The sequence below is a fragment of the Sciurus vulgaris genome (assembly GCF_902686455.1).
Source record: "Sciurus vulgaris genome assembly, chromosome: 10".
NCBI lineage: Eukaryota > Metazoa > Chordata > Mammalia > Rodentia > Sciuridae > Sciurus > Sciurus vulgaris.
Window position 1 is genome coordinate 11,633,767 of NC_136470.1, and position 22,527 is coordinate 11,656,293.

Sequence of the window (22,527 nt, forward strand, 5' to 3'; positions counted from 1 at the left end):
TGAAGTCCAGAGTCCTGACAGTGGAGATAAAGAGGTAGAAAGTATAGTAGATGCCTGACACTTATGGCTTTAACATTTGTGGATCTTAACAGTAGACATTGACCTCCACAGCCCAAGACACGTAGTAATTTGTAAATTTTGCCAAGACACACATTGGAAGCACATCAGCTGAGAAACTGCTATACAGCAGTGAGTCACTTTTTTGGAGAGCAAGGCTAGCCAGCTGCCCAACATCTGTATCATATCATGCCTTTGTTATTCTCTACTAATCACTGCATATGCTTAACAATCAGAAAGCAGTAGAGGCTCTGCTGCCTTGTGGATCCAGGTAAACTTATACATAATGTTGATATTAAAGTGATATATGCTGACAAATTACTTTGGTGTTTGAAAACCATCTGGGAACTGGTGATACCACTTTGATGCTGTAGATATTGTTCTGTCCATTTAATGGAAGTAATTATATATGAGAAGTACTTCAAAAAGTGGAATTTTTAAAGCTCTTTGGGTACGTTCCTTAAAATTATCAAGATTCTACTTATTGGAAGAGGTAAGGACATTATTACAGCGGAAAAACTGTTTTGAATTGGGAAGAGCTGAAATTTAGCTCACAGGTGGAAGAATTTAATATGGAACAGGGAATGAATAAAGAATGTGTCTTAGCCTGATTTCCCCAGAGGATAGACTGTAAGAAAAATATATGCATATACATGCAAGTACTTTATGGAGGACAGTGGTCACAAGAAGCAGGAATGAAAGAGGTGAAGCCATGAGAGAGCACACAGGGTATATTACTGGATCACCAGAGAAGCCATATGGCACACATCTCAGTACTTCCTGTGTGGGGTGAGGAAGGAGGAGGCATCTATCCATCAGCTTGAATCCCCACTGGTCCCAGGGACCACTCCATTGAGATTAAGTCCTCATCACTTCCCAATTGCACCTGGGAAGACACTGCAAGTCTGAAGGCACAGTGATAACAGGGAAGCTTCAGTATGGGCGGCAAGAGGTGCTGACAGGTTGCCCCTATTGTAGCAGCTCAGACCCTTGGTAGGGCTGGTCTCCACGGTGGTTGCTGGAATAAAGGACAGATGTGTCTGACAGGATCAGAAATGGTGCCTAAGAGGGGCCTGATCCAAGACACCTGTGGTTGAAGGAGTATTTTGGGGTGAACATGATACTAAGAAAGTCCAGGACAGGTCCCCAGCTCTTCTCAGATACGAGGCTTTCTAACAAGGAGGCTGCGACAGGAGTGTTGGATTCAAGTGGAGAGGCATTATCAAAGTCACTGGGCAAGAGCTGACTGAAATAATAGTGGCATAAAGTGTGAGCTTTTTGCTCCTGTGGCCAAAATACCTGACAAGAACAACTTAGAGGAAGAAAAGCTTAATTTGGGCTCATGGCTTAAGAGTTTCAGTCCCTGGCCAACTGCCTCCATTGTTCTGAATCTGAGATGAGGCAGAACATGATGGTGGAAGGGTGTGACATAGGAAAGCTGCTCAGGGCATGACAGCTGGGAAGCAGAGAGAAAGAAAGAGGAGCCAGGGACAAGACACAGTCCTGAAGGACATGCCCGAGTAGCCTACTTCCTCCAAACATGCCCTACATACTTACAGTTGTCATCCAGTATTCCATGAAATTATTAATCTCTCAAATGGATCAACAGCTGATGATGTTACAGCTCTCGCATTCCAATCTTTTACTTCTGTACATTGCTGCATTTCCTAACACGTGAGTTCTTTGGGAGAAATTTTAGATCCAAACCAAAACAGATAGTGTCAGGCGTTGGTTTGAGACTTAAGTAGGAAACTTGAGTTCTTTTCATTCTCTTCATAAGTGCCTGCACCATAAGAGTGGCAGCTGAGAAAGCAGACTGGGGGTGTGGGGCATAACCCAAGAGGGACTGGCACACAGCCTAGAGCAAGGGTAATGGGTTGAATCATACAATGGGTGAGGGCACCATGGAAGCAACCAATCAGAGTCAAGGGTGGATAGAACAGACAAAAACCTCAGAGGCACTGATATCTAGATGTCTCCATAAGAGCAGAGCAGAACAAGAGCAAGGGAAGAAGATCAAACCTATAGCCCATTGCTGATGGCAAGGCCTAGAGCAAAATCAGGTCACTGGGTTCTGTCCTGCAATGATCTGAGACTATGGATGCTGAAGTTGTCCAAGAAGAGGACAGGAAGGAGAAGGAAACCTTGAGGTGGCTCCTAATGTTGCCCAGGATGGAAGACAATCATAACAATTTGGAGACAGTTAAGTGGGTGGATGAGAATACAGGGAGAAGGGGTGTTGGAAACAGTGGTATTTGAGACTTTGTGGTAAAAGATTTTAGGGAACTAGCATGTTACCTAAGAATCTCAGTAGCTGCTGAACTTTGAAACCACACGAGGATTTGCACTTACCAGAGATTATTTCTACAAGATAAGTTGGAGAAGAGTATGCTAATTTTCATTTTTATTTAACACAACAGATGAAATTTGAATGTGCTGTAAGGAGCCTGTATTGTTTTTGTGATTATGAAAACAAGAAGAAGAAGAAGAAACCAAAATTACCCAAGGACAAAGCTAGAATTCAATCCCATCATGAACAATTGCTTGCCCACCACCTCCTGCCTCACAGGGGAACGGAAACAGACAATATGAGGTGTGGTTTATTAGTCTTCCCAACCCTCATTTTTACTAGATCAATTTAAATTATGAGACCTGGTTAACACAAAGAACAAATGGAAGTAAATGCTTTTACAAGATAGGGAGATATAAAACCCAGGGTAAATGTTTAACATGCCACACACAAAAGACCCAGTCATAGTTCATCAGCAGCTGCTTGTTTGGCCTTCATGTTTCCAAGAAGGTACCTGCCTCCTCATAGCCTTTGCCTTTAACCTAGTGTTTCACTCAGAAAGAGGTCGTGGAAGGCTTGCAGACCATAAATAGAAGATGACAAAGTAACACTCATAATAGCTACCATTATTGGATGCCTGCTGTGTGCCCAGTTTATGCTCAATGTTTATGTTATCTATCTTAGCATCAAAATAAAGAAGTAGGTGAGATGGTACCAGCAAACTTCCACTTACCTTGGACTGGCTAGGAGTAGTCACAGGGATGTCATTTGTGGTTCTTGGTTGCTGACAACAGAGTCCATGATAGCTAACTCAAGCCAGTTAGGCGTTGCTTAAAACATACACAAAGGTCCTCCAGTCTTTGGGAAAGCTCAAGAAATGGACTCTTGCTCCACTCTGAAAGTCACCCCATACAATCAGGTCATCATGGGAGCTGCTGTGTCTTCTACAATTAGGAGATTGCTGGGTTGAAAGGCCACATTCTCCAACAGGAAACCATCACCAAATCCTCATCTCTAGGGAAATGGAATATTTTCCAGAACAAGGAAGCAACTCACTCAGAAAACTGTCCCCACCAGGCAGGCCACACCACTTTTGCTGAGCCCCCTGCCAGCAAAAAAGATGCAGGGGACTCTCTCCTCTTCCCTGACCCCATCTAGCTCAGATCTCACACACAGCTTCATGGTCCCTTCCCCATGAATTCAGCTCCAAATCAATTATAAATGATCAAGAACATTTAAACCAAATCTGGAACACCAGCTGCAAAGACTCTGATAAGTTGAATGTTATAAATTCTGAGCTGCTAGAGCAGAGGAAAGCAAGAGAGAAAGGTGGCTGAATGGAGATTGAGGATACTAGACCATTGTTTTAGGCGTGGTTGCTTCAGCAACTTGGGGCACCTGGTGCATGGTTGACCAGCTTTCCCTTCTCCCATCCTCAGGCATCCCCAGTCATCAGTACACAGGTATTGTCTCATTAAGTCCCCACCTCAACCTTTGAACAAAGCATTAGCACCCCCACTTTACAGATAAAGAAGCTGAGGCTCATAAAGTTGAAATAATGTACAAAAAAGTAACAATCATAGATTTGAACCAAGTTCCACGTCTCACTAGTCTCCTATGATAGAATTTACATTTGCTTTGCTGAAACTGAATGCCAAGGATAGTAGAGTCTATGTTCTCAATGCCCCTTGTTCTGGCTACAGTTCACTGACGTTCAAAAGAGTTGACAAGGCCAGGAACTCTCCTGTCTCCAAATCTTTGGGTCCAGCAATTTTCTTAATTGCTTCAGTGTCTTGATCCCTTGGACTACCTGAGAAGTCATATAGGGTCCGAAAAGAAGTAAAGATTTATCCATCAGCTGGCATCTTCCATTGGTCAAAGAATCACTCCATAAGGTACTATTGTTTTTCCCTTACATCTGACCACTCAAGTCCTAGCCCCTCCTTTGGGCCCAGATCAAATGTTATCTCTCCAAAAAGATTTTTTCAGTTCCCTGGCAAAGCACAACCCCACCTCCTCTGGGTTGTCCATGTGTTGTATACCTCCTCTCACACATTTCCCACCATCAAATTATACAACTGCTTCATCTTCAAGGAAGATGAGACCCTGGCACTCATCTCTATGTCCCTTAAATCTGCCAGCACCAGGCAAGTGTGCAGTAAGGATTCGCTAGGTGGGGAAAGAATGAATGAATGAATGAACTTCCCCTGTGAGTGCTCTCTTCTTTAGAATACTGGGTAATCTACATCCAAGTTATATACATTAATCTCTTGGTGTTTTTCATTAGTGAGACTGTCCTTCATTACCACTGCCTCCCTGATTTCTCCTATATTTAGTGAGTCCTCATTAGTTGCTCACAACTGGATATTTGTACCCTGCCCCCCAAAATTCATATGTTGAGCCCTAATCGTCCATGTGGGATTTTAGAGGGGGGTGATTAGGTCACAAGGGTGGCACCCTCGTGAATGGGATTAGTGCCCTCTGAAGAAACTGAAGAAGAGTTCTCTCCCTTTCACCCTGAGAAGACACAGCTAGAAGACACTGTCCCTGGACACTGAATCTGTTGGCACCTTCACCCTGAATTCCTCAGCCTTCAGAGTGCTGAAAAATAAACTTATTATTCATTAGCCACCCAATTTTATGTTTTGTGGTTGTAGCAGTCCAAATGAACTAAGCCATTAGTTAATGTTGAATGTATACAGAATATTTTTTTTTTATCTATTTATTTGTTTTGTGGCTTCTAACATTTAAGCAAATGAACTAAAAAAGAGAAAGAAAAGAACTTTATCTTTGAAGTTGAAATGAGACCATTTTTTTTTTTCCCACAGAACAACCACCATAGGATGGTTTTTACACTGGGGCAGGCACTTAGCTAAGTAACAATTCATCAGACCAAAAAGAATGGAAAAAGTCATGGAAGTAAAAGTATCAAGGAGTCTCCATGGTCTACTTTTAATCCATTCAATTTCCTGCTAAAGTAGAATTTCTTCCATTTGTGTCAATCCTTTGGGGTCAACATATAGCAACAGTCTCCTTAGTTTCTTCTAGAAACTTCTCCGTTTAGAGCCCCCCAAAGAGTGGCCAGCAGTCTCTGAGGCAGGTTCCCTCCTGCTGTGTGGTTAATGAAACTGGTAGGCCAGCCGCTTCCTCCTGGTTGCCATGGAAATGACCAGGCCGCTGGCCCTCCGAAAACGGAACGGAACAGAACAGCAAGTGCGAGACCACACATTCCAGCCTGGCTCGAAGATTACACCAGCTGTCAAGCCAGGGTGAAGGATCAGTGGCCAGGCAGAGGTCTGCAGAGCAGGCAGACAAGGCCCGTCACCGAACTCTGAAATGTAAGTTGTTTTCTGTGCTCTTCTTTTCTAAAAAACATGTCTACTTTAACAGACAGTTTTACATAGCTTCAGAATTTCTTCTGCATGGCAGAAAAGTTGTGAGAGAGTTTGAAGAGCCACTGTCAGGGTCATCTCTTTGTGACTTCTGCCCTCCCTGAACATAGAGTGCATGGGTGGGTTGTGGTCCATTAAACACTTTCTTGCGCTCCCGAGATTATGAATTGCTTTTCACTGAGATTCTGCCATTAAAAGGCAATTCGGTGTATTGAGCAAAGAATGAAATGGTCTTCTCATTAGTCCCTAAATAGATAAACTCACGACAAATATAATAATTTTCATCTCTGTGGAATCTGAGCTTTTCGTTTCCATTTTAAAACATCTGGCCCTACTCTTGTGTTATTCTTTGATATGAAATGGTAATTAAATCAGAGATAAAGATATATTTCTTTTTCTTATTGTGATGACAAACAAAGAAAACCAGGAACTCTCAACTCATCGTCTTATGTGCTTCCTTTGCTGTTTGTCTTTTAATAGTAATGTATTTACTAGCTGTTTATACACTAGGTTTTTACAGAGTTTACTCACTGGAAAAAGCAGAGATTAAAAGAAACAGTAAACTTAAATGAGCATTAGCATTTGGATTGGATTGTTGACTTTTAAAAAAAATTGCTTCTTTTATTCAAAAATGAACAAAACATAATAAATAATGAACAATAAAGGCAAGGTAGGAGGGTGCTTTAGTTCAAATCCAGAAGTCCATACACAGTCCTGCATAGATTTTACTGTTTAATATGCATGTTTTGGACAGTTTTTAACAAAAGTATTCTGGTATATTTGGGGAGGAATAAAGTGCTTCAAAAACATTGTGCATAATATTTATGAAAAACTTGTCCTTGAAACACATAGAAAAAAAAAAAAGACCTTGTTTGTTTGAAATTTTGTTTGAAAGATTTCTTAATGAAAAGAACAATCCCTGAGAAGATTTTACTTTTTACTTTTAGACTGAATGATACAATGTTTGGAACAAAAAAAATATTTTTCATTCAATTTTTTTTTTTTTTTTTTTACTAAAATTGGGCCTTTTCTGAAAATAATCATTTCAATAAAGCATTTATGGAAGTGAGCACTTTTCAACAGCTGACTTGGACTTCCCAACTTATTTTTCCAGCCCAGTTTTTTCATTGCTTAAAACTTACATACAATCAGCTTTTAAAATCCAGTGCCCAGTGACTCATGTCCCTGTCCATAAGAGCCAGTAAACTGGTGGGCCTCAGTGTGGAGAGTGGGGCCATGCTCTTCTGTGGGCGTGTGGCCAGGGGCAGATGGAAGAGCGTGGGTTTGAACTCCAGTGATCCCGTCAACTGAGCATGTACCAAGTCACTCCAGGGGAAGACTTGACAGGCTGGCATGCTTTGGCGAATCCATCCTCCCCAGGCCTGTGTTGAGTAGGAAGCACAGTTGCTGTACTTCAGAACCTCCCAATGGCTCACTCCCTTGGGTATTCTTTGTCCCCCTATTCCATGCCTATGCTAGTAGATGCAGATCTCGGCTCCTAGTGTCTTCTGTTCTGATGATGAACTTCAACTTTTTAAAAATGCTTTTATTAGTGCATTAGAGTTACACATAATGGTGGGGTTCATGGTGATGTCATTAGACATGCATGGGATAGAGTTTGCTCCCTTTCAGTCCCTTTCCCTCCTCTCCCGCTCCCTCTGTTTCCCTTCCTCTAGTCTACTGGTCTTCCTTGTATTAATTGTTATTTTTAATGCATGCTCTATAGGTGAACATAATGATACAATTCAAAGTGGCTCGCTCATATATGAACATAGCACAATTGGTCAGTTTCACTCCACGGCTCCTCCCTTTTCCATTCCCTCCTCCTTCCCTTGATTCTCTTTATGCCATTGATCTCTCTGCTATTTTTATGGAGTCTCCACATTTTCCCCCCTGTTTTGCTCTACCTTTAGCACAACAGAGAAAACATTTGAACCTTGACTTTTTTTAAACTTATTTTTAAACCTAATTTATAAATGCTTCTTTTTCAAGAGTGTTTCTGAAATGTTTATGTGTTCCAGAACCCAGTTATTTCCTTTTGTTCCCTACTTGTTTAGTGTGAGATTTCTGTAGACATTTTCAGTTGAAGGCCACAGAGTCTAGTAATGGAATCGAAGGCGCGGGACATCATGGCAGCCTGCCCATGACCCTGGGATGGGAAACAGCACTGTAATGTCCACTGTGGCTCCTTGGAGTGTATTTGGCTGTCTGAGTTCAAATCTTGGCCATTACTAACTAGCACTGGGACTCATTTAACCTCTCTCTGGGTCTCCATTTCCTAATATGAAAAAGGGACCATAATATCAACCTTTAAAATGATTGCAAAGTTTAAATGATATAAAACATGTGAAATAATTAAAAAGTACTTGGTAGGAAAAGAAGCATTCATTATAAGTTATTATTAATAGATAAAAAGATGTATAGTTTCTGATTTCAGCCAGTTTCCAACATACCTGCATCTCTCACCTTTTTTATTTTTAGGCACATTGACTCTTATTAATGACCATTTCTATACTTAGCTAGCTTAGCTTAGCTTAGGACACAGGGCTGAGGAACAGTAACATTTTTGATATAGTAGCATTTCTCCTCCATCTAGGACTCCCAATTTTCTTGGGAGTTAAGAGTTGTACTTTGACAGATGTCTATTAGAAATCCAGGAAGAACTGTCAAGGAAAATGCTAGACATATGAGCCCAAAACTTGGGAGGAGATTAGGAGTTGGAGATACAGCTTGTGAGTTGTTAGTACATTGGTGGTATTTAAAGCTATGGGATAATCTGCAGTCACCAGGAGGTGAATGTACATAGAGAAGAGAGTCAGACAGAGTGGGAAGATGAGATGCCACCCAGAGAGACAGAAGGAGCAGCCGTGGAAGTAGCAAGAAAACCAGGAGGATGGGGTGTCCTGGAAGAAGATGGGAGGCAACCATGTCAAATGCTGCTGAGAAATCAGAGGATATGGGGTCAGAAAATTGGCCTTTGAGTTTGGTGTATTGCTGGGTAGGAGTCACTGAGAACTGATGAGAATGTTCCCAACTAAGGGATAGTGACAAAGTGGCTTAAAAATTGAAACAGAGCTCCGGGGCTCCATGGCAGAGCATTTGCCTAGCACAGGCAAGACTATGGATTTGACTGCTGGCTTTAAAAAAAAGAAAAAGAAAAAGAAAGAAAAGTCTAACGCAAACAGGTTCTGGCTTCTATATGACCACAGATTTGCTTATAAAAGTTTGTTTTCAATCTATTTCTGGGAAACTGACATAGCACTAATAAAAAGAGGTCTGGGCCAACTTAGAACTATCAGCTATGTCCCTAGCCTCACAAAATTTCAGGAAAGAGGTGAGATTTAAGGAGATGGAGGTGATTTCTTGGAGAAGAAACAGGTATGGTCCCCAGACCTAGGGGGCAGTATAAGCAGCAAGAAGGAAAAATCAAGTCTGGATTGGAGAAAACACAATGGGAGCCCAGGCATGATCACACACCACACACCACACACACCACACACACACACACGCACACACACACACACACACACACACAGAGTCCTTCCCACAATGTTGCTTGTTGCCTCTTCTTTCCCAGTTTGATGTATTTCCAGTAAAAGGAGCACTTTCCATTTGCTTTTCTTGAGAGGCCTGGTCCCAGGGTCATTAGGGAAGCCAGAATCTTCTCTGTGGCCAGAGATTTGAAGAATTCATTTGGAGTTACACCTGCACCATTTGATGGTCACTCAGTTTAATTGTGATGCCCAATTACCTATTGGAACTCTGCTGTTGTCACGGAGTTAGTCTCCAAAGAGTCATCAATGACATCAGGATCTTTTTAATAAGCTCCTTATTTTAGACGAGTTTGAAGTTTACAGAAAAATGGTGAAGATAGTACAGGGTTCCTATGCAGAGTACACATCTTACATTAGTGTGGTACGTTTGTCACAATTCACAAACAGATGTTGATGCACTGTATTATAAGCTGAAGTCCAAATGCTATTCAGATTTCCTGAGATTTCACCTAATATCCTTTTGTGTCCCAGAATTCCATCCACAATCCCACATAGCTTGCACTTATCATTCCCAGGAGATTTTTAAAAACTCTTAGAGATCTTTTGAGAAAGCAATGAGATTGAAATGTTCTTTGGTTCCAATATTTGTATCTTAAACCACCAAAGGAAAACTTCCTTCTTATCTAAAATCGAACGGTGAGAAATTTAATTGGAACACAGATGAGAGGAAAAAGCTCAGGACTGACTTCTTGCATTGATAGTTCAAGGTACCGTATGGGAATGTAATAATGTCCAACTGTAAGGGGAAGTTCTGAATCCTCCTTTATTGTTGCAGAGGCAGGTAATTAAAATGTTAAAGGCTTGCCCACTTTGCCTTGTTTCTCATCTCCTAGCAAAGGGATTAGGAAACTCATTTCCTTGGCAACCTCGCATGAAATGCTGGCCCAGTGATTTGAGCACAGCTCTCCCTGAGTTAGCTCTACAAGAGTGGACTCTTAAATGGTAGGTTGTGGGGCAGTTTGGCAGCAGGGGCTGCTATAATCCCCAAGCTAGAGAAGTGAGGGCAAAGGCTTTGTCTTGCTCACAAATGTGAGACCCATTCGGCCAGCACCCCATATTCGTGACTCCCACCTTTACAGACTCGACCAATCTCTGATCAGAAATATTCAGAAGAAACATGGCATCTGTACTAAACATGTATAGGCTCCTTTTTCTTGTCATTATTCCCTAAACAATAAAGGATAACAGTTATTTACATAGCATTTATATTTTAGTAAGTATTATAAGTAATCTAGAGATGGTTTCAAGTACACAAGTATGCTCATAGCTCATATGCAAACACTACACCATTTGATACAAGGGGCTTGAGCACTGGCAGAGTTTGGTATCCACAGTGTGTGGGGGGTGAAGGGTGTTCTGTAAGCAATCCCCTGTGGATACTGAGGGACGACTCTGCTTAGTTTTCCCCAGGCCCAGAGAAGATGTGTAACATGAGACAGCACGGTGACCAGGGGCCCTGACTGTGAGCTCATGTCCCCAAGTGTATTCCACCCCGTGTCCCCACCGGACTCTCAGGAAAATTCCAAGGCAACTTCAAATCTACATTAGGCTGATTGGTAAGATCACAGGAGGTTGCCAGATGCCATTCATGGTTAAACCATGGTGATACAATTTTCCGGAAAACAAGATGAATTTTGCTTGCTGAGTTTTTGTTTGTCTGTTTGAACTGGCACTTCGCTATATTGCCCAGACTGCCCTCGAACTCCCTGGCTAAAGCCATTCTTTCTGCCTCAGCCTCCTCAATATCTGAGACCACAGGCATAGGCAACCCCTCCTGGTCTGCTTGCTGATTTGGTGATGTGATACACCTCACAAATCTCAAAGGCAAAAGAAGTAGCAAATGATCAAACACATGCGTCTTTGACTTCGCTATGGTAGGATTAATTTAGATGATTTAAATAGTCAAGAAAAGCCCCTAGGTGTCAGGTGCTCTGCTAAGGACTCGAGAACTACGGTCCAAAAGAAAACCGGGGCTTTATTGCATCAGAAACCTGCCTTTCATAGCATTCCAAAAGCAAATTAATGGGTGAAATCAACATGCAGTTGAGTTCAACATTCTGCTTTTCAGTCTGTTCTTTCTCTACTCAATCTACAAGCCTCTGAGAATTTCAATCTATTTCTATGATTGAGTCCATTTACTGTCAAAGTTGTGATCCAGTTGATGCCTGAGGGGTGCTGGCTTCACCAGCCTGTGAGTGCAGAGAAGGTCAAATTGACACAAATTGCTTGTGCTTGGCTAGCTTCTGCGCCCCACTACCCGATACAGGTCCCATCAATTATTTTGTTATGCCTGTGCTCCCTTGTATGTGTTTCCACCCCCAATCCCTGTTGGGTGTTGATTGTCTCTGGTCTCTGCTGTGGGGCTCCCTGACAATTTGAGGACCAGAAACAGTGTCCAGGGGTATACCCAGCCTGTTCTCCTGCAGGGGCCAAATGGTAACACCTGCCCCTCATTCCTCACTGTGCCAGATCTCTGATGTGCTCAGTTCAGAAGTGTCCACTGCTCGGTGTCCTGCTTTTTCACTTGTGCCCCTTCCCCCAACCCAAAGTTCTTGAAAGCACTGCATGCATCCTTTGCCTGCAGCTCCACTGGACTCAGACCAAGGCATACATCTGGACTGGGAAGACAGGAGTGTGGCTGCCCCTCTCTGCTCATCCCTGTCTCCAGCCTTGTGCTTCTTCCTTCTTTCTTCCTCAACAGTTTTACTGATGCAAATATCTGCCAGGAGATGGTCATTCTGAACTCATAGGAGGTGTTCAGATGCAGCAGATTAAGCTTGGCTGCATTCTCTGTGAGAATGTCAAGCTTGGAAGTTCAGAAGAACCTTAAAGGAGCTCAGGATGTATTTCACAAACTCATGATCCTATCCAGTGAGAGGAACAAGCCACATGACACAACTGGCAAACATGGTGTGTCCTGGAAGGAAAAGGATAGTTTGTTTTGTTCCAAAGAGGGGGTTTAGAATCCTTTGGGGGATGTGTTGACTTAGTTTCTTCATAATCTCTATGTTCATTTCCTATTGGTACTACATCAAATTCCTACCAAATTTGTGTCTTAAAAGCAACATGAATTTTATTTTTCTACATATCTGGAGATCAGAAGTTCCACTGAGTGGGCTGAAGTCAAGGTGTCAATAGGACTGGCTGTTTCTGAAGACTCCAAGGGACAACCTTCCTTGCCTCTTCCAGTTTCTAGAGGCTGCAGTTCTCCAGCGCTTGGGGCGACATCACTGCAGTTTCTACCGTTGCATTTTTCTTCTGTCTCCTCCTGTGTCCTCAGGACCCTGTGACTACACAGGACCTAGCTCGTCAATCCAAGATCATCTCCTCATCTCTAGATCCTTGACTGAATTACATCTGCAGAATCCCTCTTGCCACATAATGTCACATATTCCCTGGTTCCAAGGATTGGGACATGAATATCTTGAAGGGCCATTATTCAATCTACCTATTATTGTATTAGAAATAGGAGACTAGAAATGATATTTTGATCATATCCCCATACTCTTACTACTATCCCTTTAGACATTTAATACACATTCAAATTAGTAGAAATGGAATCTGGACAATTAATTTCCATCAATTAATTCCCAAGCTAGCTCACCAGTAATTTTAGAACCTCCCTTTCCCCACAATTTACAGAAGGGTAGTTGTAAATCTGATTTAATTTGTTGTGGGGAAAAACCAGGCAAAGAGATCTTTTGTTTTATGTTGAGATTACTCTAGTCAAAATTTTTTGTATAACAGTAATTGTCACTTGAGAATTCTTTGAGGTGGCCTTTGAAGACACCTTGATAGAGCATACTGATATAGTCCTGATATCATTATAATTTTGACATGGCAAAATATTATGAATAATGCTATAGTAATATGGACATTGAAGCATGCTTATGAGTAATAGTGATAGTACTTATAATACCAGTGGAATGAATATATATATATATATATCTCACACCAGTGGAATATATATATAATTATATGTATAGTGGACTATATAATATATATACAATATTTATACTTATATATTACCCCATACATCTTGCTTTGCTCTTATAATCATCACATGCCACATTGAGAGAAATGAGTCTCAGAAAAGCTCTTAGACTGGCCCAACCACATATCACTAGTAAGACATGAACAATCACAAAGATCTTTTAAATTATGTCCTCTTAAGACCTAAATTTCATGCTTGAAGCTAATTTTGCTTAAATTCCAACTTAAGGAGACATGAATTTTTACTTCCCTTTTTATAAGTCAGCAAATATATCAGATGACAGAAAATAAATTAGGTTCTACTATTTAAATCAAATGAGATGTCAATCATATCAAAATCACCAGGAAGTCAGATCTTACCTATCATGATGAACTTTATAAACCACAATTAAAGGGAAATAATTGATCTCCACCAACAGAGTGGTGTCTTTAGTGTCAGACGCTTGTAAGGGCACGTGAAAATCCAATGGTTCATACCGAGGATGGGGGTGTGCTATTGTGGAATGTGAAGAAGAAAGAAAAGACAACACTTATCACATTAAGAAAACATTGAGGAGAGACCCAAATTAACTTAACTTTCAACTTCATAAGCTTTGAAATAGTAACAAGGATATAGCTCCCCCTTTTAAATATATTCTTATGCAGTGTTCATCTCAACCCGCCTCCTGCAGTGTGTTTGTGGAACAAAGCCAAAAAAAAAAAAAAAGAAAAATGCTAGAAGTCCCTTTTCTCAAGAGTATTTCAAGGTCCTACACCTAAAGCCCTCACACCGCGCCTCTGTGACCCTCTCATCCTCGTAAGCCAGAAGAGCTGACTTCCTCCTGGGACTACATGGAAAGGGAGATTGCACAGCCACAGACAGATTGACAGGCCTGAGACAGGTCCCAGAAGTGAGTGGCTCAGGGAGGAGTCTCCACTCCACACTCCTCCTAGGTGTCCCATTTGAGTCCTGCTACCCCTCTAACGAGGGCCGCGGTAGAGATAGGGCTGAAAGCGTAAACACCTTTGGCAAGGATAAGTTGATTTAAAATCCTCAAAGGCTTAAGCGACTGACACTAGACCCTTTCTGAGGGTAGGTTTTCAGCACTGGGCCCCTGGAAAGGATGGGTGAGAGGATGGCCAAGGAACTGAGACGTCTCCTGCAGGGAGACCCTGGGAAGGGGAGATACACTTGACTTGTTTCATAGCCTGCCCAGAGCTAGTCCTCGCCAGCAGCTGGCTTACCACCAGTCAAACCAAACCACTCAGGGCCTCTTGTCTCGAGAGACTGAGCTGTGACTTTCTGATGGCTGTCAGAGAACAGAGCGCACATCTCTGAGGATCAAGTTCCCAGGCAAGCTGCGTTGGGATGCTAGAGAGACAAATGGCTCGGTGTTGCCCATTGGACTCTCCTGCTTTCTACACCACTAGTTCCCTGGGAAGGATTCAGACGGTGTCTCAAATGCACACCTTAGTCCTTGCCCCCTCCCTCTTCAAACCCACTCTCTTGGTTTCTCCAGCCACTCAACTGTTCCTGATACTGAAATAGATTTATCTGGAGAACCTGGAGTCAGGGATTTGCAAGTGGCGAGATGCAAACCTTCAGAGAAAAAGCAAAAGAAAAATGTTCCCTCACTTAGAATTCTTTGTCCTATTGTTTTTCTTCGGCAATGCAGTCTCTAGCGGACAACCCCAGTTACCTTCCTCAAACATAGATCTGATCAGGTCTCTGCTACAAACCTTCACTGCTGAAGGAGGGACACAGGCCAAGCCAGCATTTTTATTTTTTATCTCATTTTAAAAAAAATTTTACTGATCGTGGATTATTTGTAATATGGATAATACATAAGCATTCTAATGTATGTATATCCTTTGCAAATTTAAAAATGTTATCATTGGGGAGCGTTTTTAATTTTTTTTATTGATGGGGTGAAGATCAGAAGAATATGGAGACCAAATTGCTGCTGGCTGCAGGTCTAAACCCCTCAGCTTGGCCAGCAAAGTCCTGATAGCCCTGTGCTCAGCCTTAGGGGCTCAGGACATCTGTTACGTGCTCTGAACACAGCAAGTACTTTAGTCATTCTGAGATTTTGCTCAAGTGATCCCTACATCTCTGCTGCCTCACTGGCCTCACCCTGCCCCTTCCCTGCTGTGCCCAAATCGCACCCTCTTTGGGAGTCTTTCCTGTTCTTTCCAGCCCAACACTTCATCTGCATCTTTAGCAAACATTACCAAAGACACTGTCTCGTAACTAGTTGCCCAGTAACTAGTTGCCCAGTTGTTTGTTCCCAGAGTACATTCTAAGTTCCTTGGGCAAATTTCAAATCCCTTGGGGGAGGCACAAAGTCTTCTTTTTTGATTTCCCATGACTTAGGCCATTGCCTGCCATTAAGTAAATGTTCTCTACATGCTGATTTAGAAAATGTCATTTTCTTTCGAGAAAAGAGGATGCAAACCAACATTAGCACTTAGGGCAAACTAAACACTGTGGTAAACTTTCAAACATCTGTGCCTAGGATAAGAAGGCCTATCTTTCTCTTACTTTGGTCTGGAGTCCTTAGGGAGAGGGGTTCACTCTGCTCCACAGAGTCTTTCAGGGACTCAAGTTTCTGGTTATCATTCTGCCATCTTCTGGGACCCTCAGCTCCTCCACAGAACCTCCCACCATATTCAGAATTCAGTTCTGTGGCACCACTTCACTACAAGAATTTTAGAAGTGAAGTCCAGTGGTGTGCCAAGGTGGGAGAAGGGAACATGGGTACTGGCGGGCCTTAGAAGTCTCTGATAGACCCGGATTCTAAGCCACAATTAGTGGCTGTATGGAACCACGGCAAGAAATCAGTGTCAATGCAGCCACGTCTTTTAAGCAAGATGCTGAAAACTATATGTAGTCACTACATGTTTGAGCCTTTAAATCACTGAACTGTTTAAAAACCAGAGTTAATATTCAGAATCAGCTTAAGAGTTGTTTTTGTATTGCAACTAAAGAAATCTCAATAGCAATTCATACTAGTAACTAGCTGCAGGAAGGCAGAGACTTCTGAATTAAGCAGATACAGACATCGTTACTTCAAAACAAATTCCACACGGATTCCTTCTCAATCTAGGATTACACCCAACATTTAGATCATGTTTATATTTGGCTCCAAAGGAATGTCTGAAACTGGACGCTTTCTGTTTATGAGAAGATTATTACTAGTAAGGAAATACTGTGTCGGTGGGAGGATGGCATTTGGACCATTTGCCCTAAACAGACTTGAAATGTCATAAATAATGATGTTTTGAATTCTATAGACTTCTTGTGGAAAAAAAAAAAATCTAGTAACATTCTCCAAATCCTTGCAGCAATTAAAAATCAAATGTGAATTAAATTTTTAAAATTCAGAAGTGAGTTTAAGTTAAAATCAGAAGTGATTTTTCTTTTAAAGGAAGAAAGGCCATCACAGAAAAGACCTAAGGGAAGAAACAGGAAAGATACAAGGACCAGAAATTGATGAACTGCTACAGTAAGAAGCAGATAAATATAAAACTGAGCTGAGGTACAGGGAGTAAGGCCAGAAGAAAGCTAGGGCCTGGACACCCTAAAAAACACACTTTGAAGTCAAGACTTTGGTAGCAAACAAGGAGTTCTTTCACAGATGCAGTCCCTAAAGTGTGCCCCTGAAAATATCCTTGAAGATTCTGAGGAGGTGACAATGAGGGGTCTTCCAGTAAGGGAGATAATTTAGAATCCTGGACATATTCCACAAATTGAGTAAATTTGTCTGTTTTCTGTTGCTATAACAAAATATATGAGGCTGTGTATTTTATAAAGAAAAGAGGTTTATTTAGCTCACAGTTTGGGAGGTTTAAAATTCAAACAGCATACCACCAGCTCTGGTGAGGGCTTCGTGGCAAATGGCATCATGGTGTGAGCCTGTGGAATAGAGAGATCACAGGTTGAAATAGAAAACCAGAGCTCGGGGAGAGGTCAGGCTCACGTGTATAACAATCCTCTCAGAAGAACTAACCAGCGTCCCCTGAAAACTACATCCATTCCTTTGGAGGGCATGCACTACTTTCCTCTAGGCCCCGCCTCTTAAAGGGCCTACCACCCCTTAATATCATCATGCTGGGGACTAAGCTTCCAACACATGAACCTGTGGGGAACAAACCACATCTAACCTACAGTGGTAGGACATCTATTTGCATTTTTGGGGTGTATTTTATCAGAATGGTGCCAGTGTTGGCTGGAACTGATAGGAAGAAGGCAGTCAGGCTTACCATGAGTCTTGGCTCTGTCCACTATTCAGCTCACCTTGCCTGTGTGTGGTAATGCTCCCTGGTTTCCCTGGGAGAGCCAGCCTCCCACCCTCTTGGTCCATTGCTTCCAGTGTGGCTGGTTCTACTCACTGACGCCAGGGCTGAGCATGCGACCTAGGCAGGTCAATTCGGTTTTACTTGGTACTATTGGGAAAGAGAGACTTTTAATCTCTGGGGGTTGCTCAGCTGAAAGAAGATAAACTCGGATCTTTTGGTAACCATCTTGTCTCCAGAAGGTGTGAGTTTTTCTGACAATGAAACCCATCCGGGAAAAAGAAGAACTATGAAATGAGGAGACATTTCTCATAATCCCTTCTTTTGAGTAGCTGGATCAAGCCATATTTGAACCCCTTCCTTGATATTTCAAATATGTGAGCCTTTTTTTTTCTCAAGATAGTCTGAACTGGATTCATATAACTGACAGTTTAAAAAGATTTTTAGTACACTGGCATTTGTTAAACTGTTTTCCCATTCAGTCAATAAACATGGCTGAGTCCCTGCTAGGTGCAAAGCACTGTACTTGCAAGTAAGACTATAAAGCTAAAAATGAATTCCCTTGAGGGGTTCTACTTCAGTGTCATTACCTCAATGATGACAGTGTAGTGTGACAGGCTCTGTAATAACATTTTTGTGTGGGGTATTGGCTGGGTTAGAAGATGTCATGCTAAATTTCATGGAAAAGATAATATCTAAGTAGGGGGATATTTCTTGAGTCTGAAAAATAATAAAATGAAAATTACCAACACAGTTAGCACAGGAGGACAAGAATTTGAAAAATCAAAACATAGAACAGAAGATTGACAGACTATGGGGACAGCAATTCCCCTGGGAATGGGGAGATGCAGAATGCTCTTGGACTGGAAACCTCTAACCCACCTTGGCCTGACACAGCGTTTTCTTGGCAGCCCAGCTTTCTGTGTGCCCCCTATGCCATCACAGGAGCCCTTTAACACCCCCACCTTGGGCAGCAGAAGAGCAGGGGTAGAAGCAACCTCATTTATTCATGCCATTCTGCTTACGCCGTAGTGGAATCTGTCCACAAATCAATACATACACAGTAAAACTAGGGTGCTCACAATCTATGCTTCAACACACTAAAGAAAGAAATTCATGGCAAAGTGATGGAGAAAAATATCTGACTGGCATCTTTGTGGTTACCCCTGTGCCTCAACCTGAATGCCCTTAGTGAGACTTCCTGCCTCTGGCTTCCTCATTCTGGCCTTTGGGCTCCCTGATGTCCAGTAGGCTGGCACCACCTGAGGTCCACCCAGGGCCCTGACTTTTGGGAAGTTGTTTGCAAATCCTCTTGGAGACTTCCAGACCCACATGCCGGAGCAAATCAACCTCCTTCCCCTTCCTGCCTTCTCCCTCTCCCCTGCATGTCTTTGAAGAGAAGAACCATCTGAAAGACTGAGGCAGACTCTTCCTCACTAGGTTGTGGTTATGTGTGGGTGCTTTCTTCCTTTGTTTTCCCTTTGCAGCCAGGGGTCCGTGGGGCTAGTGGAATTGTCAGCATTCCTGGTTCTGGGAAGGCAGGGTTACTGGGACGTCAAGTCCCAGAAGTCTCTGACAGAATCTGGGACAGCTGATCATCTAAAATTATCTTGCAATTAATAAATTATTCCCTATTTCTTACTAAGTGGGGGAGTCGCCAACACATTCTAACCGTTTAAAATCCTTAAGCCTCTTGTTCAGGGAGAGCTCTAATTCTCCAAGTTTCTCAAAGCTCTTTCTTTTATGACAAAATGGACCTGTTAAGACATCCTTTAAGAAAATACTGTTAACTTCAAAATAAACACAAAATGCTATAAACCACCTTATCCAGTCCCTCCAAGTGGAATTTGATCTATCTCTCTGCTATTCTTATAACCATCTCTATGTTTAGTACAGCCTTTCTCTGTTCAGTCTCGTTTGTCCTCCTCCTTTGAGTATAACCCCCTTGAGGGCAGGATCCAGGTCTGTTTATTTGTCTCTCCAGCCCCTGTGGCCTTGGCCAGGGCCTGGGCAGCCCACGCTGGGCCCTGCCTAGCTCCTCACGCAGCTCCCTCCCCATTCCCACTGCTGCAGTTTCTGGGTTCTCACGTGCAGGCCTGGCTTGGGCTTGGGCTCTGATGCCACAGCCAGTTGCATTCAGCATCAAGTCCATGCGCACATAAGCTCTGTGAAGACTGGTCCCTGGATTGTCTTCTTCTGGGCCATATCCCTACAAAGTGCAATAATCTCTCAATGAGCATTAGTTGAGTAAATGAATGAGTGAAGGAAAAGATGGATGGATGGATGGATGGATGGATGGATGGATGGATGGATGGATGGATGGATGGAGTGCGTTACAATTGTTGGGAACCAAATCTTATCTTCTCTCAAGTTTACTCAGCTGAGTTTGTCTTCTCCTCCCTGCACTCCAGGTGCCTGGTGATGGACTTGTGCCTGTCTACCTGAGCTCTGGCCTTTTTAGCTTTGCCTCCCTTGGGCTTCCCACTTCCTTGTTTCACCTCCTGTGGTCTCATCTTGCACCCTCACGTCGGCCCGGCCTCTTTCCTGCTGGCACTGTACTCTTTGGACACTTATTTAATGCTTGCATCTACTGTTCCCTATTTCTTCCTGTGCTGGTCTTTTGATAGTTCTGGGTCCTCCTATTCACAGTCCCATTCCAAATATCTCCCCATCTATGGTGTACAGTAAATACAGATGGACTGAATTGTGTTATTTGGTCTCTGTCTTTAATTATCAGGTAACTCAGGTGAAATCTATTTATTTTGGCAATTTTTCATTGTCTATTAACATAGTTACAGTTGACTCTGATGCATAAGTACATTTGTACTTATGTAGAGTCAGGAAAAAAGACAACTGGGTCTATAAACAGAGTAATATACTCAGGGTGGGGGGTGTAAGGCATGTTTGTCTAGTTAGAAATGAAAGTTTACCATTAACCAACTGTTTCATTTATGACACTGAACAACATGCTATGCTGCTTAGCAAGTGGTGCGTAGGTAGCCAAGTCTCACAAGGAACAAACAGTTTGTCTCCTGAATTCCAGGAAGTCAGATACTGAGGGAGAGGGGTTAACAGGCACTAAACACTAGTAACTGGATGTCTGGAAGGTGTGCTCACTCAACTCCAAATCCCTGCCATAGATAGGATGCTGTCGCTGTCTTTGCTGACCTCGGCTCTGGCTCTCTTGGCAGGTTAGTCTCATGGTCAGCAGACATCACTAGGAGTCTTCTGTCTCAGCTGAGAGTTCAGATTTCTGGCTGCTGCTTCTCATGAGGTTCTGAGATGAGGCCATTATTTCCTGTGTTTAGTAGAATTACAAGAGAGAAAAGTTTTCGACTGGTCTTTCAGGGAGCTCCTTTTCCTTACGCTCTGCCTTTCTAATGAGAGGCTGTGATAACAAAGCTGCATATTTTCTTTCAGGTGAGCTCCAATGAATTGGCCCATGAAGGCAAAGCAGGACCACGCTGGCTCGCACTGGACAAGAATGGCAGCACCTTCCAGACACTGCCTCCTTCTGATCGGTGCACTGGGTGTCTTTGCACTTGACCGCTTCGCACAAGGTCAGAAGAACCGCACGCTCATTTTCACAAAGGAGAACACCATCCGGAACTGCAGCTGCTCTGCAGACATTCGGGACTGTGATTACAGTTTGGCCAACCTGATGTGCAGCTGTAAAACCGTCCTGCCTTTTGCAGTAGAAAGAACCAGCTACAACGGCCATCTGACCATCTGGTTCACAGACACAACTGCGCTAGGCCGCCTGTTGAACTTCACGCTAGTCCGGGACCTGAAGCTTTCCTTGTGCAGTTCCAACACCCTCCCCACTGAGTACTTGGCTATTTGTGGGCTGGAGAGGCTTCGCATCAACTCGGAGGCCAAGCATCCTTTCCCAGAGCAGAGTTTACTCATCCATAGCAGTGGGGACTGCGACTCCAAAGAGAAGCCGGAGTCATTAGGTTGGCAAACATGTATGTACATCGCATTCTTAGATATGGCTCTTTTCAACAGAGACTCATCCTTAAAATCATACAGTATCGAAGACATCGCTAGCATTGCCAATGACTTTCCTGACTTTTCTTACTTTAAAACCTTCCCAGTGTCAAGCAACAAAAGCTATGTTGTCACAGTTATTTACTAACTTTGTAAACTGTGTCCAACCTCCAGGAACTTTGACAAATGATGGATCATTTGAACAAGGAGTCTGGGAATAAGGTCATGAGACAGCTATTCCTACTCACAGCTGTGCCTCTTAACCCCCAAACTCTGCTCACAACAGAGCCACACACAAACATCCAGCTCTCTCTGCTCTGCTCCATGCTCAGCCTTGGCAGTTATTTTGAAAAAGAAAGTGAAAAGAAACAAAAAATGATGCAGTCTGGAGACTTGTCTCAAGGGCCAGTTAGAGCCTAGGTCATTGCAACTGGGAGCCTGTGGAGACAAGTCAGACCAGAAGTGAAGAAAGCACTTCTGGCCATTTGCACATCAGGAACAGCTTACTGGGGCTCATTATAGAGTATGACCACCGAGAAAGGCATCTTCTTTCAAAATACAACAGTTGCCTTTTATCTGTGGGGAAGCACATTTCAAGACCCCCAGTGGATGCCTGAAACAGCAGATAGCACTAAGCCCTGTATGTACTCTTTTTTCCTATACATACATTCCTATGATAAAGTTTAATTTATAAATTAGGCACACTAAGGGATTAACAATAACTAACAACAAAGTAGAACAATGATATGCACTGTAATAAAAGTCATGTGAATGTGCTTTCTTTCTCTCAGGGTATATGTTGTACTGTACTTACCCTCTTTTTCTTGTGATGATATGAAATGATACGTGAAGGAAGCATCTTAGGGCAGGAGAATGGGAGATTTTAGCACACTACTCTGGACAGCATGAAATTTAAAACTTAGGAAATTTTTTTTCTGGAATTTTCCATTTACTATTTTGAAACAGTGGTTGACTG

The 22,527-nt window shown here is 42.6% G+C and overlaps 1 protein-coding gene across 1 annotated transcript; it reads left to right on the top strand.

Annotated features, from left to right (window-relative positions):
* The first annotated feature begins 5,539 nt into the window (after positions 1-5,539).
* Positions 5,540-22,322, top strand: EPCIP (exosomal polycystin 1 interacting protein). The gene is made up of 2 exons (XM_079155102.1): positions 5,540-5,685; positions 20,982-22,322. Exon 2 carries the CDS (start codon positions 20,992-20,994, stop codon positions 21,697-21,699), a length of 708 nt encoding a protein of 235 aa, XP_079011228.1. The 5' UTR covers positions 5,540-5,685; positions 20,982-20,991; the 3' UTR covers positions 21,700-22,322.
* The last annotated feature ends 205 nt before the right edge of the window (positions 22,323-22,527 follow it).